The sequence below is a fragment of the Varroa destructor genome, unplaced genomic scaffold (assembly GCF_002443255.2).
Source record: "Varroa destructor unplaced genomic scaffold, Vdes_3.0 BEIS01000001.1, whole genome shotgun sequence".
Lineage (NCBI taxonomy): Eukaryota > Metazoa > Arthropoda > Arachnida > Mesostigmata > Varroidae > Varroa > Varroa destructor.
Window position 1 is genome coordinate 14031771 of NW_019211454.1, and position 14664 is coordinate 14046434.

Genomic DNA, 14664 nt, shown 5'->3' on the forward strand with positions numbered 1-14664 from the left:
CGAACCGCATATTCCCTAGCTTTAAAGAATCGCGCATTATTCTCTTATACATACCCACCGACATGCAGTATTAAGTATTTCTCTATGATACAAAACCCCGTTTTATTTTTTACATAAACGGTCTGGGCGTTCTTTATTGACTTAATTGCCAACTTCGCCAGCTTGACTGTTACACGTCGTCGTTCCCTCACGCCGCCGTCGATTAAGGCATGACTTAACGGTAAGATTTCTGGTAGCGAGCGCGGGCTCCGGGACCGCCGAATTTCTTCGGCTCACAACGACGGGGATCAGCAACTAGAAGTGTCTTATCGTACGAGGTGAGTGTGTCCTTGAGCTCTTTCTTCGTCGCCTCGTCGACGTACTTCTGATAGAAGGCTACGATCGCCTTAGACACGCACTGACGCACGGCGTACAGACGAGACACATCGCCACCACCCTTGACGCGAACACGGATGTCTAACTGTTGGAAGCGATCGCGACCCAAAAGCAAAATCGGCTCCATTAATTTGTACCTGTTCACAAAGTTTGAAACGTAACCGAGATCACGCGAAGCCCAAGATCACACAAGTTAGAAATGCAACTCAGGCTATGGGAGAGAAATATTCAAAAAGGGCAAGTCACAGAAAGCCTGAGGACGTACCGTGTACTTCAGGGTGAATTAAAAGTTTTATAATACACGAGCAATATACGATTCTTGGATCTCAAGTCATCCTATTGTATTAATTCCAATAGAAAATGCGCCGAAGCTTCGTCAGAGAAAATCCGTCAGATAAGCTTGACCATATGGGTAGGATGAGGAATAAGAATGAAAAAAACATGAATAAAAATAGAAAACTATAGATTATCAAAATACTGTTTCATTATCAGCGCTGTCTAGAGAAGTACGTATTGCTCCTCATGGTTGATAAAAAGAAGAATTTTACAGATTCATTTTGTGAATTCCTACCGAAGAGTCGCGGGCTCGATCATGTCAAGGGGTTTTCCATTAACACGGAGAACCCCATTTCCAGCTTTGCAGTGCGCAACGGCGATGGCTGTTTTCTTACGGCCAAACACCTGCACCGACTTGCTAGGCTCCTTTGCTGTAGACATCTAGACATTATACGATAACCAATATAGAGTAACGGACCGGACGCAAGTAAAACAAAACAGTTAGAAATTAGCATAACACTTTATTTTCACTTCTATCCGCAATCTAATTGGCAATCAATGATAGCACTAAAGATATAAAAAATCCATGCAAGGTCAGTGGCCGCTATCAAGATATCAAAAATCCAGGCAAGGTCAGTGCCCGCGATCAGACTTTTTCTCGAGGCTGTAGACAGGTTCAACTGGAAACCAACTCACATTCTATGCCTGCTCAAAAATTTATATGTGAACCTGTAAGCGATCCCTATACACCGTCTATTATATTACCGGTACGATATTTTATTTTATTTTCTGCTTTATTTTAATTAAGGGCTTTTATGGGCTTCAGACTAATAGCGCACAATTGCTTTTCTAACAGATATTCGCTAATAGGTAGATACACGAAAGTCGTCTTTTTAATAGTTAGCATAAAACAACGACGGCCATGCCAAACTCTGCTGATCATTATTCGATCCAACCGGCCTATCGGCACAGTAAGTAAGACTTGCTTGCTCGTACACGTGGTTGCTCAAAACCAATGGAAGTTTACCGTGGAAGAACCACGGCCTAAATCGTGTATGTCTTTAGCTTATATCTCATGTTTCGAATTAACCTTGATTCTGCCAACAAAATGTTAGTTGGTAGCCTAGTCAACGTCGTCAATACAACAGCAGGACAATCGCAGCAATGGCGTTCTAAACAGTCCTCAGAAGAAAAATTATCAATGTCAGTTACACTGTGCTGGCATGTGTTACTTTTGTATGCGTGCTAAGACACCGCACAGTTTCCGGTATACTATTGGCACTTTGACTGGGCACGCATCCCGTACGACAATTAATTAAATTTAGAACCAACATAAATTCCATTTCCAACACGATTTTTAGTGAAAAAAGGTATACCTTTTAATCACACACACGTCCGGGACGAAGCCTCGACACCAAAAGGAAAGATTTGCCGTGAGTTCGAAACCGCTCAGCTCTACCCTCCACAGCGGTATCACATCCCGCCAAAATAATGCCACAATGACACAATAAAATGTACCACATAACTGTGCGCAGCATGCGTTGCGGCGCCTAATTCAAATTATATCATAGGTTGATCTATGGAAGAAACGAATCACTCGAACACCCTTCTGAGTTTTTTGTTTCGGTTTTCAACTGTATTTGCAAAATCGTTTAAATACGGCTAAATGTTCAAAATGAGTTTTTATGATGAACGCTTTTTATTTTATATGACATCGATGCTTATCAACGTTGCGTAGTGTGGTTCATATAGATCCTCGTTGACAACGTATTATTATTATTATTATCTCTATGGTAAAGGAGAATATGTTCTGAAAGAATGGAGAAGCTGTTTCGATAGGCGATGTCAAGCGGATGCTACGCGTTAGACGAGTACGTGGGAGTGTAGGCGTCGGATAAATGTTCAGCAAAAGGAGGAACGACAGCAGCAAGCGTAGATATTCTGATCTTAGCTACCAGTTATGAGCATGAAGTTATCCAACATAGTCTACAATTCGTGGAAATGCAGTGTTGTATTTGGCGCTAAAAATTATGATTTTTTTTCTTAAGTGCTTATCATTTTTTAAATTCTACGTGGTGATTATGATAATGATTTACTCACTGACGAAAGACACATTTCGTAAATTTCATTTTATCTGATATGTTAGAGAAAAATGTAAATCTAGTTTACTGCATAATTCAAATAAAGCTGAATGATGAAACCATGCGCACGGTGATCAAATTTCCCATTACGTATAATGCGTTAAATAATGATGTATAATTCTACAGCTTAATATTACATTTGCTACACTTTTATGTTCCATCATGCGTCCTTTAAGTACAAGAAATTACTTTTTGTATTTTTTTGGGATAATGTAAAATCAACATCAAAATTCACGTCCATTCACTTATGCAAATGCTTAGACACAGTCTATTGTGCAGGCGACCTGGAGAACAAATCAAGAGTGTCAGGGAAAAAAATGAAAGAATGCTCCGTCTGGGCATTTGGTTATGGGTCTATCATTTGGAAGGTAGACTTTCCGACTACCGAGTCGTGTGTCGGGTATGTTCGCGGTTTTGTGCGGAGGTTCTACCAAGGGTCTACGGATCATAGGTAAGAATACCAATAATAGTAATAGCTTGAATCTGTTTTCGCTGAAAGAAGCTTATAATAATGCAAAGTCTTTAAGTGTCTTCAATATGAACGTCCCCAGCGCTCTCTTCTGCGTCTGACCAAAATTTACCAAGTATTACATTTTCAGGTTTACATAACGCAAACTTTACTTTATCAAGTACCGCATATTATGCCGTTGAATTTGTCAGGTTAATAAAATAATAAAGATTATTCGAAATGATAATGATCATCATCATAAATAACTTTTACGCATAAATTGAGATTAATTTTACATAGTTGACAATCAATACTACTTGTATCGTGTACTACATACTTTTCTTTGTTCTTTATGCTGCCTGATCAAAACTGTGGAAAATCATTGCTAATTAAAAACGCTGGAAGCTTTATAATACGTAATGATTTTGCACTATTACAAGAATACTCAGCATAGATATATGTAGATCCTAATCAATATATTCCAGAAGCTCAAGTAATTATTTCTCAGCCCACGATTTCGTGCATTTCTGTATGTAAAAATGCTGTATTTGAAGTATTTCGCTTGAATATAATTTCCGAAATCAAAGCGACATAATCGTACGTTGAATCTTGTATTTACAGAAGCTAACAACTTTGATCCTTTTAGGGGAACGCCGGAAAGTCCTGGAAGAGTGGTCACCTTATTACCTACGGGTATCGAAGAAGACAAAGTCTGGGGAGTTGCGTATCGGATTCCCGATGAGGAGGTAAATTAACCAGTGTCATTCGAGAATTTGGGGTAAACTTTTGTCTCCTGTTTAACACACTTTGCCTCGGAGTCTGCTCATGCATTCTATTTCGAAACCAGCATTTTTCGGCAATAGTAGAAATCCGCATGCAGGATTAGAGCAAGCCGACTACTTAGGCATAACCTAATGTTTCAATGTGGATCGAAGTAGACCTTCTGGATCTTGAATAAGAATCATTTCCAAGAATCAATATACCATTTGTATAATGTATATTTTCACTGGTTTTACAGCTGTTCTGTTTTAATGTTTTACTCGGCAGCAAAATGTTTCTTGTTGCATCCTCCAATACATTTTTGGTCAAAACTGTGATACGGTAGCAGCTATTATTCCTTCCGATAGAAGAGCTGTTGGTGCGTAGAGATAATAGACCCATGTACTTGAATACCTACAATACATGACCAATAGTAATGATCAATGGTACGTGAAATTTGTCGTTGGTTTCGTGAATAACATTATATACACACATTGTTGTCGTGATCTTTCATGATAGGTGGAGAGCGTGATATCACATTTGGACTATAGGGAGAAAGGAGGTTTCACTCGATCGAAGACGTTGTTCTTTCCTAAAGATTCAAAGGTAGAACCCTTTGAAATTATTGTCTACGTAGCAGTCGAAGGAAATGTCAATTATCTTGGTAAGATAACGCTTTTGCGGGAAGGGTTCATTCAGCCTATTTTGAGGTTTGTTAGGTTCAGAATAGAAACTGCACGTCAGATAATTTTTCCAGTCTTTTCACACGGAATTTTATTTCGATTCGTGCGCACCATATCTTTGGGAGAAAAATTGAGTCATATGTGTCTATTCGAACGCGACAACAACATTTATAACCGGTTGCCTTCTGACTCAATGAAATTCACGATCTTAAATATTCAGTTAAAATAGATCCTTTTCGGCCATTGACTTCCACTTAATGGGATCCTCTGTTAGCCTAGGCTTTTTGTTATGAATAGGGAGAACTTGTATAGTACCTGTTGTGCGTATTTCGTCTCGTTCGTATAAGAATGATTTATTTTTAGGCCCGGCCCCACTGGACGAAATCGCCCGTACCATCGCCTTTTCTCGTGGGCCCTCCGGCACCAATGTTGAGTATTTGTTCAATCTTTGCAAATCTATGAGAGAGCTTGTGCCCGAGGTTAAGGACGAGCATCTCTTTACTCTTGAAGCTGGAGTTCGAAAATTATTAGCCAGAGAAGAGGAAGCAACACAATTAAAGCAGGAAAATCTGAAGCTCCAAAATCCAAAAGCATGATTATCGATAGTGATAAACGAGATAACGCAGAGAACAGTAATTGGTGTAGTGCTATATTAATCGACAGTGCTGCTGAGAAAAATATATAATTCGCGAATGTGCCTGGTAATAATCAGGCACATTCGCGAATTATATATATTTGAAATTAATGAAGATGTAGTCCATACTATTTACACAAAAATAAGGCACGAAATCCCGAGCTTTGAGACAGTTTATGAAGAGCCTGGCAATTATACTTTTGAGATAGCATAAGTTAGCTGCACCACGAATGAAATAAATGGTATGAAATACACCACATGAAATCGTGTTTAATAACAATTTTAGATGCATTTGTCGAGTTTTGTTCATTGACTTTACGGACGATTCCGGCGTGGTAAATGGTATTTCAGACCTTTGGTTACTGGTCAAACATTAATTGGCGTATTACTGGCTTACAACCATCCCACGTTGTGCATTTCGAAGATATTTTTAGAGCTTATAATCAGTGTATAGTTCTTTACTTATCACAGTACTACCGCTATTAAGTACGCCAATTACAAACAAAAAACGCTTTAGTCCTAAAAACTAACAAAGACTTCCAAAAGGAACAAAGTTTACTTTGTACACAGGCGCAATCTGGTTCTACCCAACTCATTTTCACATTCGCGGCGGTTGGTAAGTGACCAGTTATTCCGCTGTCGTCGTTCGAGAATTAAGCTGATAATCTCTATTTATATTTATTCGACTAACTGCATCGTTGTACAAAAATTGCTTTAAACATTTATATGGAATGTTGGAACCAATCCTTATTATCTTCATATTATAGTTTTCATGGAAAACTATAATATGAAGAAAAAAAAATGGAATCCCCTATTGAGATCAATGATTAAAGGGCTGTTTATTCCTTCGATGTACTTCGTAAGGATTGTCTCAGTCCGGTGACACTTATGTAAATGCATACTAATTTCAATGTATCAGTTTTGGATATGCAATGAATTTTATGCAATGAATTACAATGAATTTTGCAATGAATTAACGCGATATCGAAAAGAGTACTTCAGTGGAAAATTCGTTACTAGGTGACCAACTGATCTGAACCAAAAATTAAAATGCTTTTTCTCTCTCGATCGAAATACTTGTCAAAATAATTTATCGTTCCAATCTGCATCGTTTCTGTTCTCTCTATTTTTTTTTTTTTTTAATTTCTTACTTAAATTAGCACCCATCGTTTCTGTTCTCTCTATTTTTTTTTTTTTTTTTTAATTTCTTACTTAAATTAGCACCAGCAATTATGAGTAAATTACATCACAACATATTTGTTGCGACAAATGTGCATATTGAAACGAGACGTTACACGAACTACTATGTTTCACATTGAACTGTTCGGCGCGGCGATATTCAGTAGTATCATCGTATGCTTCACGCGAAAAGCTACGGCAATCCACCTCGATAAATTGACTACCTAGCTTTATTCGAGCGCTAATATCGAAATGTACTCGTAGATCATATACACGATAATATATATTAACTACAAGAATATATTCGTGAAAAAATATTTTTATATATTAGAACGGACGAAACTACCCCCACTTCAACAGACGAGGGTGCGCTGCGCTTCTTAAGAGGTCTATTCGTTCGAAGGTTTCAAAAAAAGCTGTTGTAAATCGTGCGCAAAGTCGACATCCGTGTGTTCAAACTGGTATATAAATTAGAGACTTCATTGCTAAAAACACACAGGGCTTAACATCCGTACTCTGCGTTAAAATGAAATGAGTTGATAACGTGAAATTGCTGAATAGCGATACGTAGATAGATGTGTTCCTGCATCATCTGATCGAGCTCAGTTATACCATTACTCAGGTTCCGTATTACGCTATGGCTACGAGTTCGTACTTCGTCGTTTTGTAATTATGATCACTCGGTTCCTCTAGATTAATTAAATACGTCCCGGTGACGAAGGCCATCTTTGACCTGAGGATGCAAAGGAGCTGAAGTTAGAAATCGACCATTGTTGATCGTTCCTATTCCGCAAGTTATCAGTACAAACTACAGCGAAATACGAGCCAACAGTCTCATTATGTCTATCCTTTCCTGAATTTCATTCAGTTTAGGATCCGAAATCCGTAGCGTATGGTCCGCCCTAAAATACAAATGAGTTAGTTAAATACTAAATCACGACATTAAACGAAGCTAAGAAACAAATCTTTCAGAAAGCTGCTCGCGCCTGGCTTCATACTGGTTTAAAAGTCGTGTTCACAGTTTCTTCAGTTGACATTTTGAGCAAAACTCGTTCCCATTGCGTGAAGGCTGTCATGAATTCAAGATTTCTCTCACTTAATCACTAGATGACCAATACGGCGCCTCATTTGCTTCATGCTATCTAGCATTGTCTTTTGACTTTGTCATAACTTGTTTATTCAAAGAGAAAATATGATACTATCTACAAGTATCTTGCGCCAAAGTAGACCTCAAAAAGTTACTAACCGTTTCTGTGGGGTACCCTTCTTCGGGAAGATACTGAATGCTTGCGAAATCTACGATGCGATTTATTTAGTCTGTGTTTTCTTCGGAGTAAGTTACCGGCTCGTTTGTCTGAAAATTTTAAGCGACCAAAGCAATGATTACTCCGACAACAAATGCCAAACTACTAATTTTTTTAATATAATTATGTAATTACTAAAAAAATTAGTCTTATTTATATCTATCTTCGATATTGACAGGAACGCGATCCTTGCACATTGTTTGCAGGAATTATTTTTTAGTTTCTTTTTAATTGATTTTTAAATTGAGAGATTAAGACATCGTACGAGCTAGTGAATTTGTAAATTAGCATATTTGTGAATGTATTGCTACATATAGTAATACATTCAAGTCGAAGAGCTTTTCCAAAGGCTTTTTCACTTACCGAACTGCAGTTTATTCTTGAATGTGTATGATAAGTTACTTTGTGGGCAGTAGATGTCTACACGTACATGGAGGCGTCGAAAGGTGTGGATCGAAGGAAATATAAAGCTGTTTTCCATCATATTTAAAATCGAAAGATAACCTCGTTGGCCCTCAATTACACCATACGATGCCTCTACGTTTTTCGGAGTATTAACGCATCTGTCTATCGTTACGTTAATATACGATCTCTGGCCCTCAACTTTGATCCTTTCCAACTGCAAATCGGATGCATTTCCCTCTATAACAATTCAAAGAAACAAAGTTGATTTACGTATAGTTGTGGTCACTTTCGTACGAGAGGAAACAATTACCAAAATGTTTCGAGTACGAAACAACTGACCATCAATATTTTCGACTTATTTCAAATATCTTCAATTCAAATATCTAATATATATATATATATATATATACATAATAAAAAATCTAATCTAACTACCAATAGTTCGAAATCGATTAGGGGGTGCGAGAGCTTTGGATGATATGTCCTGAGAACGTTTGTAAGGATCTGCCAGCACCTTTTACAGTACACTGTTTAATAGTGTTGTGCCTATATATTTCATTGTTGATATGTATTTGATGCTACTGTCAATCGCCGTGAAGTACATGAAGACCTATGAACCTCCTCACGTGGATCTGACTAATTTGTTTCCTCTTTGCTGCTTAAATACGCTTATTCTAGGCCAGTGGTGTACCTCTATCAGCATGGTTTCGGAAGGAGGCGATTTTATCGTTCACTACAGCGCTTCCATTTCAGAGCGAGGTTATGTTAGGTAACGGATGGGTTGCCGAGCATAAACCTCTTTGCATGCATTACTATTTCATGCATATCGAGAACAATACATGGACTACCATAATACGAACCACTCCGTATCATACTTACCCAGTTCGTCCATGCATCTTGAATCGCATCTCGAAAGGTTCATCCAAGGCCCAACAAATGTTTGCATTTGGAACATCTTCATGCCAATCCTGTATGATGGAGTAACGTTCAGGAAATTCGAACCTTTCCCTAGTCTCAAATAAACAGGCTGCAGAAAGCAAACAGCATGTAAATGAAAAAAAGCAAGCGAACACTGTTCTACACACTGCTCCAATAAGAAATCTACCAAAACTAGCTCCACAGCGAGTCAAATCCGCGTAGGCAAGCTCAATGGCGGTACACCTATGAGACAAGTCAATTCGCCCAAGGTAGGCATAAATCAAATGTGTTTTGACATGATTTAGTATCAACGAAGACAATGATGCGAGTCGTAATCATTTTTCAGACTACTTCAAATGTTCTCACCGTTGTTTCGTCGGTCCTGTCCAAGGTCAGTGGGCACTCTGATCGTGATCCTGATTTGGGCGTACTACACGTGATAATATAAGTGACGTTTCTGTATTTATTCAGCGATGGCATGGTAATATAGCCAACTTGAAGGCCAGACCAGTGTTCGTATGTAAATTCGAAACAGTCTGTACTGATTCCGTACTCACTTATCGCTGGAATTGATAAAGAGTCAAATAACTAATCCCACAACGTACGTGCTAGCTCTGACCAAGCAACAAGGAATACATACATACATACATTGGCGTCGGAAACACGCTGTGAGTCTCGTTTGAAAATGCACAAATGGATCCGGATCGTTATCGTACGAAACATTATGCCCAGTTTTGTGCGCAATTTTTATAGAGAAAAAAAAAAAACCAATAGTGAGAAACCTTAAAAAGTAGCAGGTGTTGGGATTCACGAGACGTCGCATTACGAGTATAATAAAGTGAAGCAATTTTTTTTTGTACAATGAGTGAATCAAGGTTGCGCGTCCGTACGTAAATCCGTACCTTGTAAATAACCTCCGGCTTTGCGAACGGGATAGTCGGTCTGTCATTGGGATATCGCAATAACATATAGGATATTAATAATAGCACTCACGTGTAGTGTCGATTTCGCCTCTGATGTCATACGAGCCATAGGCCTCACAGGCGTAGCGGACACGCAGTCTCAACGAAGATCTTTCTTTGATATCAATCAACGTAAACTGCTCAAGTGTAGTATCTTTAAATAAGATATATCCCCTTTGCCCTTTGTTGGTACCGTACTCAACAAAGGCATAATCCAATTCACTGTTATAACAATACTTAATTTTTTCTGGCATGGCAGCTTCGATGTTCACAAATCCATCTAATTTTTCAACGATCGTTAACTCCATCAATTTAGTGGAATTTACGTTATCTGCGAAATTTCACGAAAAATTAAGTTTATGAATATTTAAAAGTAAAAAAAAAATTAGCCTGCCGGTTTTTTTGAAATGAGCCCGTTCAAGCTACTAAAGGCTTATCAATGAAGCACTAAACACGCTTCATATCAGCATTACATTGGATACGTTCAAGATTGACCACGTTATGGCGCACGTACATGTAATCGGAGGGATATAATGTAGCACAATAACTATAGCGTAACACCAAAAAAATAACGCGTACCCTAGAACCGGGCGTAGATGTAAAATGGACAGATTAAATAAACGTAGATTTTTACCCAAATTTTCGTAGCACACTGTATCGCATCGTGTCAGGTTGATTGGGCCTATATCCATACTCGCCGTATGGACTTTGTGTTTGCCAATCGGGTATTTGGCCGTGATAGATACGTTACACTCAGGCGGGTTTAATTCATCATACTCTCCAGGCAGATCAATTTCAGCAGTCTGTATGTAAAGGAATAAGTATTTCATTTTAGAAAACTTTTTTTACCTATATAAAACATGAAACACTGACGGAAAGACGCAAACAATAAAAAAGTGCCGGGAACAATAAATCTGTAGAATGGATTTTTATTTTGGGTAGCTCCATTTTGTCTCTTAACTGCAACCGCTTGTGTTAGACTGCTCTGACGCCAGCACGACGCGTCACGAGTATTTAATAACTCGATGATGAACCATACTGACGTTAAGTAGCTCGCTCAATAAATATAACCGACTAAGTAGTGCACTTCCGAAATTTCCTATACATTTTTCGATTCAAGCAATTACCAGTGTCGCGGCTTCAAGTTCGGCAAACGCCACATCAATATAACAATTCAGTTAGATCATTTTTTAAATATTATATATATATATATATATATATATATATATATATATATAGAAAATATAAAACTAAATATAATTTTATATGTTTTTCTTTTATAATTTTATCGAAGATTTTTATAATCTTAGATATGTGAATTCTATTGTCAAAAAAGTGGAAGTTGTCTTCACTAGGATCAACTTACTGTTGGGATCACATGTTTGTTCAATGGCACTTCCACAGATTTCTGCTCTTCGCCGATTATCTGATAGAGGATATTGCAAATGACTTCGGTGTGTCGGGTTAAGTTTGGCATAGAGATCCTGACGGCTGTTATTACTGGTACGGCTGTATGGGGTCTAAGGTCTATGACGTACCCATTCGTGCCATAATGATTGTCCGGTATTGCTTCTAAAACGTTATTACTTTTTGTTATATTAAGCATGCCTCTCTCTTAGTAACTGAATTTCGTTATATGCTTATTCTCACCGCTACATAACTACACCAATGGAACATATGCAATTGTAGAAATAGTGACAATTAAACTACAGAAGCTCTCACCTAATTTTCTTGCAGTAAGATGAACATTTCCTGCTGATGGGAACATATTACAGAAAAAAAAAAGGACACCTAGCATTAGTAAATATACTTCCAGTTTGTATTTCATTATACATCCGTTTGCGTCAATTTTTCATTAGCGTGCATAGCACCATTTTCGTCATATATCCATTTACTTTATTTATTATATATATATTCACCATATACATATGCGTATATTCTGCGAGACGAATGTATTAGTCTTAATTTTGGGCAAGAACAGGTCGCATTCATTTCACCATGGTGCCAAAAAACCGACGTTCTGCTATATTCGTTTTCCATTTGTATAAAAAATTAAATTTGTTTAATTTTTTTTGTTAAATATCTCAAATACGTTTCCCGTATTCTAGTTTGCATCGAGGAATGTATTTGAACATTTGTCGCCTTAAAATGATTGGCTCATTTAGATGCGTTTGAGAGGTATTGTATATTGGGAGCTCAAGGAGCAACTCACGACGGATCGATATGAATACTAGTGGGTCTCAACTAAACAAGCGTTGCATTCTGTAGTGTCAATACTTTAATCCTGTGGCGATACTGATTACGATTAAGCGATTATTATTTAGAACAAATGCGGCTTACCACCACTGCGGGGTGTGGTACCTCTGCCGAGTACCACGGAAATTATGCTGGACACCAGTAGCTGAAAAATAGTCGGCTTCAGCCACATTCGGCTTGTCTTGTTACCACCACCAGTTCTCTCGTACAGTTTCTACTGGCCTCTTATGTTGTCTTTCTTTTGTCCTAAAGACTCAAGTACGAAGCTCAGTGTTAGGCTTCACAATACAAATACCAATGAAACAAAGTCGTTTGGCTTTGTCGTTGATTGGAAGCAACGAGTGGCCTGAAACTATTTACACTGCGCCTAGATATTACTACTGACATTACTCTGCGTGATCGTTTGGCCACGCCTATTTCCCTGGGGATGTCAACATCCTCCGGCTGGTATCTGTTAGCATGATTCCATTGTGATTTTTTCCGTACGTGTTAGATTCGATCTTCGCGTTTCCAAAGCCAGTTACCGATTGGTTGCAAGTTCTACAGAACGTGTTTTACTAACAGCACTTCTCGGTTTGTAAATGACAATCCTTAGTTTTTTTGCTATTTAAATGAGTTACAGGATTATGACAAATACGAACTCTTACGATGCCCCTAACGTATATCGGTTGGAATAATCCCCAACGTATGCTGTTTATAACTGCTGTTAATTGTTTATTGAGACTTAAGTACATTTCATAATAATTCTAGGCAATGTTTTTTGAATAGCTGTTCAACGTATCTTACTAACGTAGTATTTCTTAGTTTTAAACAACGATTACTGATTAAGTTTGAGCTTCCGGCTTGTGATACATCTTACGAACCGCACGAACGTAATAAGTTTCCTATCAGTAATCGCCAAAATATGTCTCATACAAGTCATGCTCATATTTTATGTGTGTTGATTGTTAATTTAAACGGTCATTAATTAAAGTTCACAGTAAAATATTAATGTCGTAACCTGAACGACATTAATTGCATACCGCAACAGGTTACTTTCCCAGCTAGGCCCTGGAATCGAGCCCCTGGTCTTGGGGGTGAAGCTTCTTGACAAAGTTTCCCTCTGCTGAAGCCTAATACGAAAATATTTCTTAGTGTGTAAATAACAATTATTGGTTTATTGCTGTGGAAGTCTGGTTTTCATTTCTATGATAAACCTAATAAACTTTATATATTTTAAGTCTTCACAGTGTTTCACACAAGCCTTGCCCATACTTTATATGTGTTGATTGAAATAAAAAAATTATTAATTAAACTTCACCTATATTTAGTTATTCTTAACAAGTTTAGGGTAATTAAAAGCTCTAATTCAATGTACGTCAGTCAGGCTTGTACTGACATACTGCCATGCTGTACGCGTTTTACATATCTTGCGCATTGGGCGATGTTTATGTTCGTTTAGCAGTGGACCGGGTATATGCTAGATATTTATGGCAGCGCGTCGTCTGCTATGGCAGGTCTCTTCTTTTCCGACATCGCAGTAGCTACAAACAACCGCCTCACCGAACTCATCCATGCTGCTGTTTCTCCGCAGCCTCAGGCCGCGGGCACCGTTTCCGATTTCTCTAACGTTCGATGTCATGCTTCGCTCGGCAGAACGAGCACGAATGTGGAGAGATCGTATGTGAAACATGTCGCCGGGATGCTTGTCAGAGAGCGCTGGAAATAGCCCTGTCATTCAAGTGCCGTAAAGAAGATGCTTTCGTCAGCGGTGCGACGACTGTCGCTGCAGCAGCCTACTTTTGGTCGTTTTGGAGGCCAGTAGTGACGAGTTACGTTTGGATGGCTCCAACGTTTACCGACAATCACTCGATTACTGCTGGGTTTACTGAATAGCTCGTAGCCACAGCAAACCTGGCCGATATAGGGCGGCCGTTTGACATGCAAGTAACGCTATTGTCGTACTTGGCGCACGAGTCAATCAGCGAATCGTACCAGGCAGAGTACAGAAACACAGAGTAGTTAGTACCAACTGGTCATTGGCGGGGCGCGTGAAAATAAGAACAGCGACTACACAGTGTTGGCACGAACAAATACATTGATCGTTGCGTAAACAAACTTGTTAGGCAACGCGCAAAGAAGGCAGATATTGATAGTTTGGTTTAATTATCACAAGGTATGCTTTGTACAATGTGTGCTGTTGTGTCCTCCTCGTTACATTGTCTGCATAGCTTACCTCAATTTCTAACAAATTCATATTTTAGTTGCACCGAACCAACCTGTAGGTTTGTAGCCAAACCTCCCCACGAGGCGATGTACCAGTTCGGGCTTTGAAATTTCAAGTT

The 14664-nt window shown here is 38.5% G+C and overlaps 3 protein-coding genes across 13 annotated transcripts; 1 reads left to right on the forward strand and 2 right to left on the reverse strand.

The window, feature by feature from the left end:
* Nucleotides 1-100: 100 nt before the first annotated feature.
* RpS16 (ribosomal protein S16) lies at nt 101-2183 on the reverse strand. Its single transcript, XM_022811765.2, has 3 exons — nt 2028-2183; nt 947-1092; nt 101-512 (listed from the first exon to the last, which is right to left on the reverse strand). Exons 2-3 carry the CDS (start codon nt 1090-1092, stop codon nt 215-217), a joined length of 444 nt encoding a protein of 147 aa, XP_022667500.1. The 5' UTR covers nt 2028-2183; the 3' UTR covers nt 101-214.
* A 33-nt stretch (nt 2184-2216) lies between these two features.
* Nucleotides 2217-5580, forward strand: LOC111252973 (putative glutathione-specific gamma-glutamylcyclotransferase 2). Of its 6 annotated transcripts, none has more exons than XM_086977003.1 (5): nt 2217-2583; nt 3054-3243; nt 3887-3986; nt 4519-4605; nt 5030-5580. In XM_086977003.1, the coding sequence occupies exons 1-5, from the start codon at nt 2550-2552 to the stop codon at nt 5276-5278; spliced, it is 660 nt and encodes a 219-aa protein (XP_086833129.1). In that variant the 5' UTR covers nt 2217-2549; the 3' UTR covers nt 5279-5580. The 6 variants fall into 6 exon arrangements, with proteins under 6 accessions (XP_086833129.1, XP_086833138.1, XP_022667441.1 ...); XM_086977012.1 differs by having other exon boundaries at nt 5046-5580; XM_022811706.2 differs by having other exon boundaries at nt 2222-2583; nt 4519-4663; nt 5046-5580.
* Nucleotides 5581-6796: 1216 nt separating this feature from the next.
* LOC111252960 (uncharacterized) lies at nt 6797-12925 on the reverse strand. 6 transcript variants are annotated; one of them, XM_022811684.2, is made up of 10 exons: nt 12425-12925; nt 11807-11836; nt 11451-11656; nt 10719-10887; nt 10116-10415; nt 9489-9685; nt 9084-9231; nt 8163-8441; nt 7742-7849; nt 6797-7397 (listed from the first exon to the last, which is right to left on the reverse strand). In XM_022811684.2, exons 1-10 carry the CDS (start codon nt 12510-12512, stop codon nt 7360-7362), a joined length of 1563 nt encoding a protein of 520 aa, XP_022667419.1. In that variant the 5' UTR covers nt 12513-12925; the 3' UTR covers nt 6797-7359. The 6 variants fall into 6 exon arrangements, with proteins under 6 accessions (XP_022667419.1, XP_022667401.1, XP_086833095.1 ...); XM_022811666.2 differs by having other exon boundaries at nt 11807-11839; XM_086976969.1 differs by lacking the exon at nt 12425-12925 and adding an exon at nt 12297-12408.
* Between the last annotated feature and the right edge of the window lie 1739 nt (nt 12926-14664).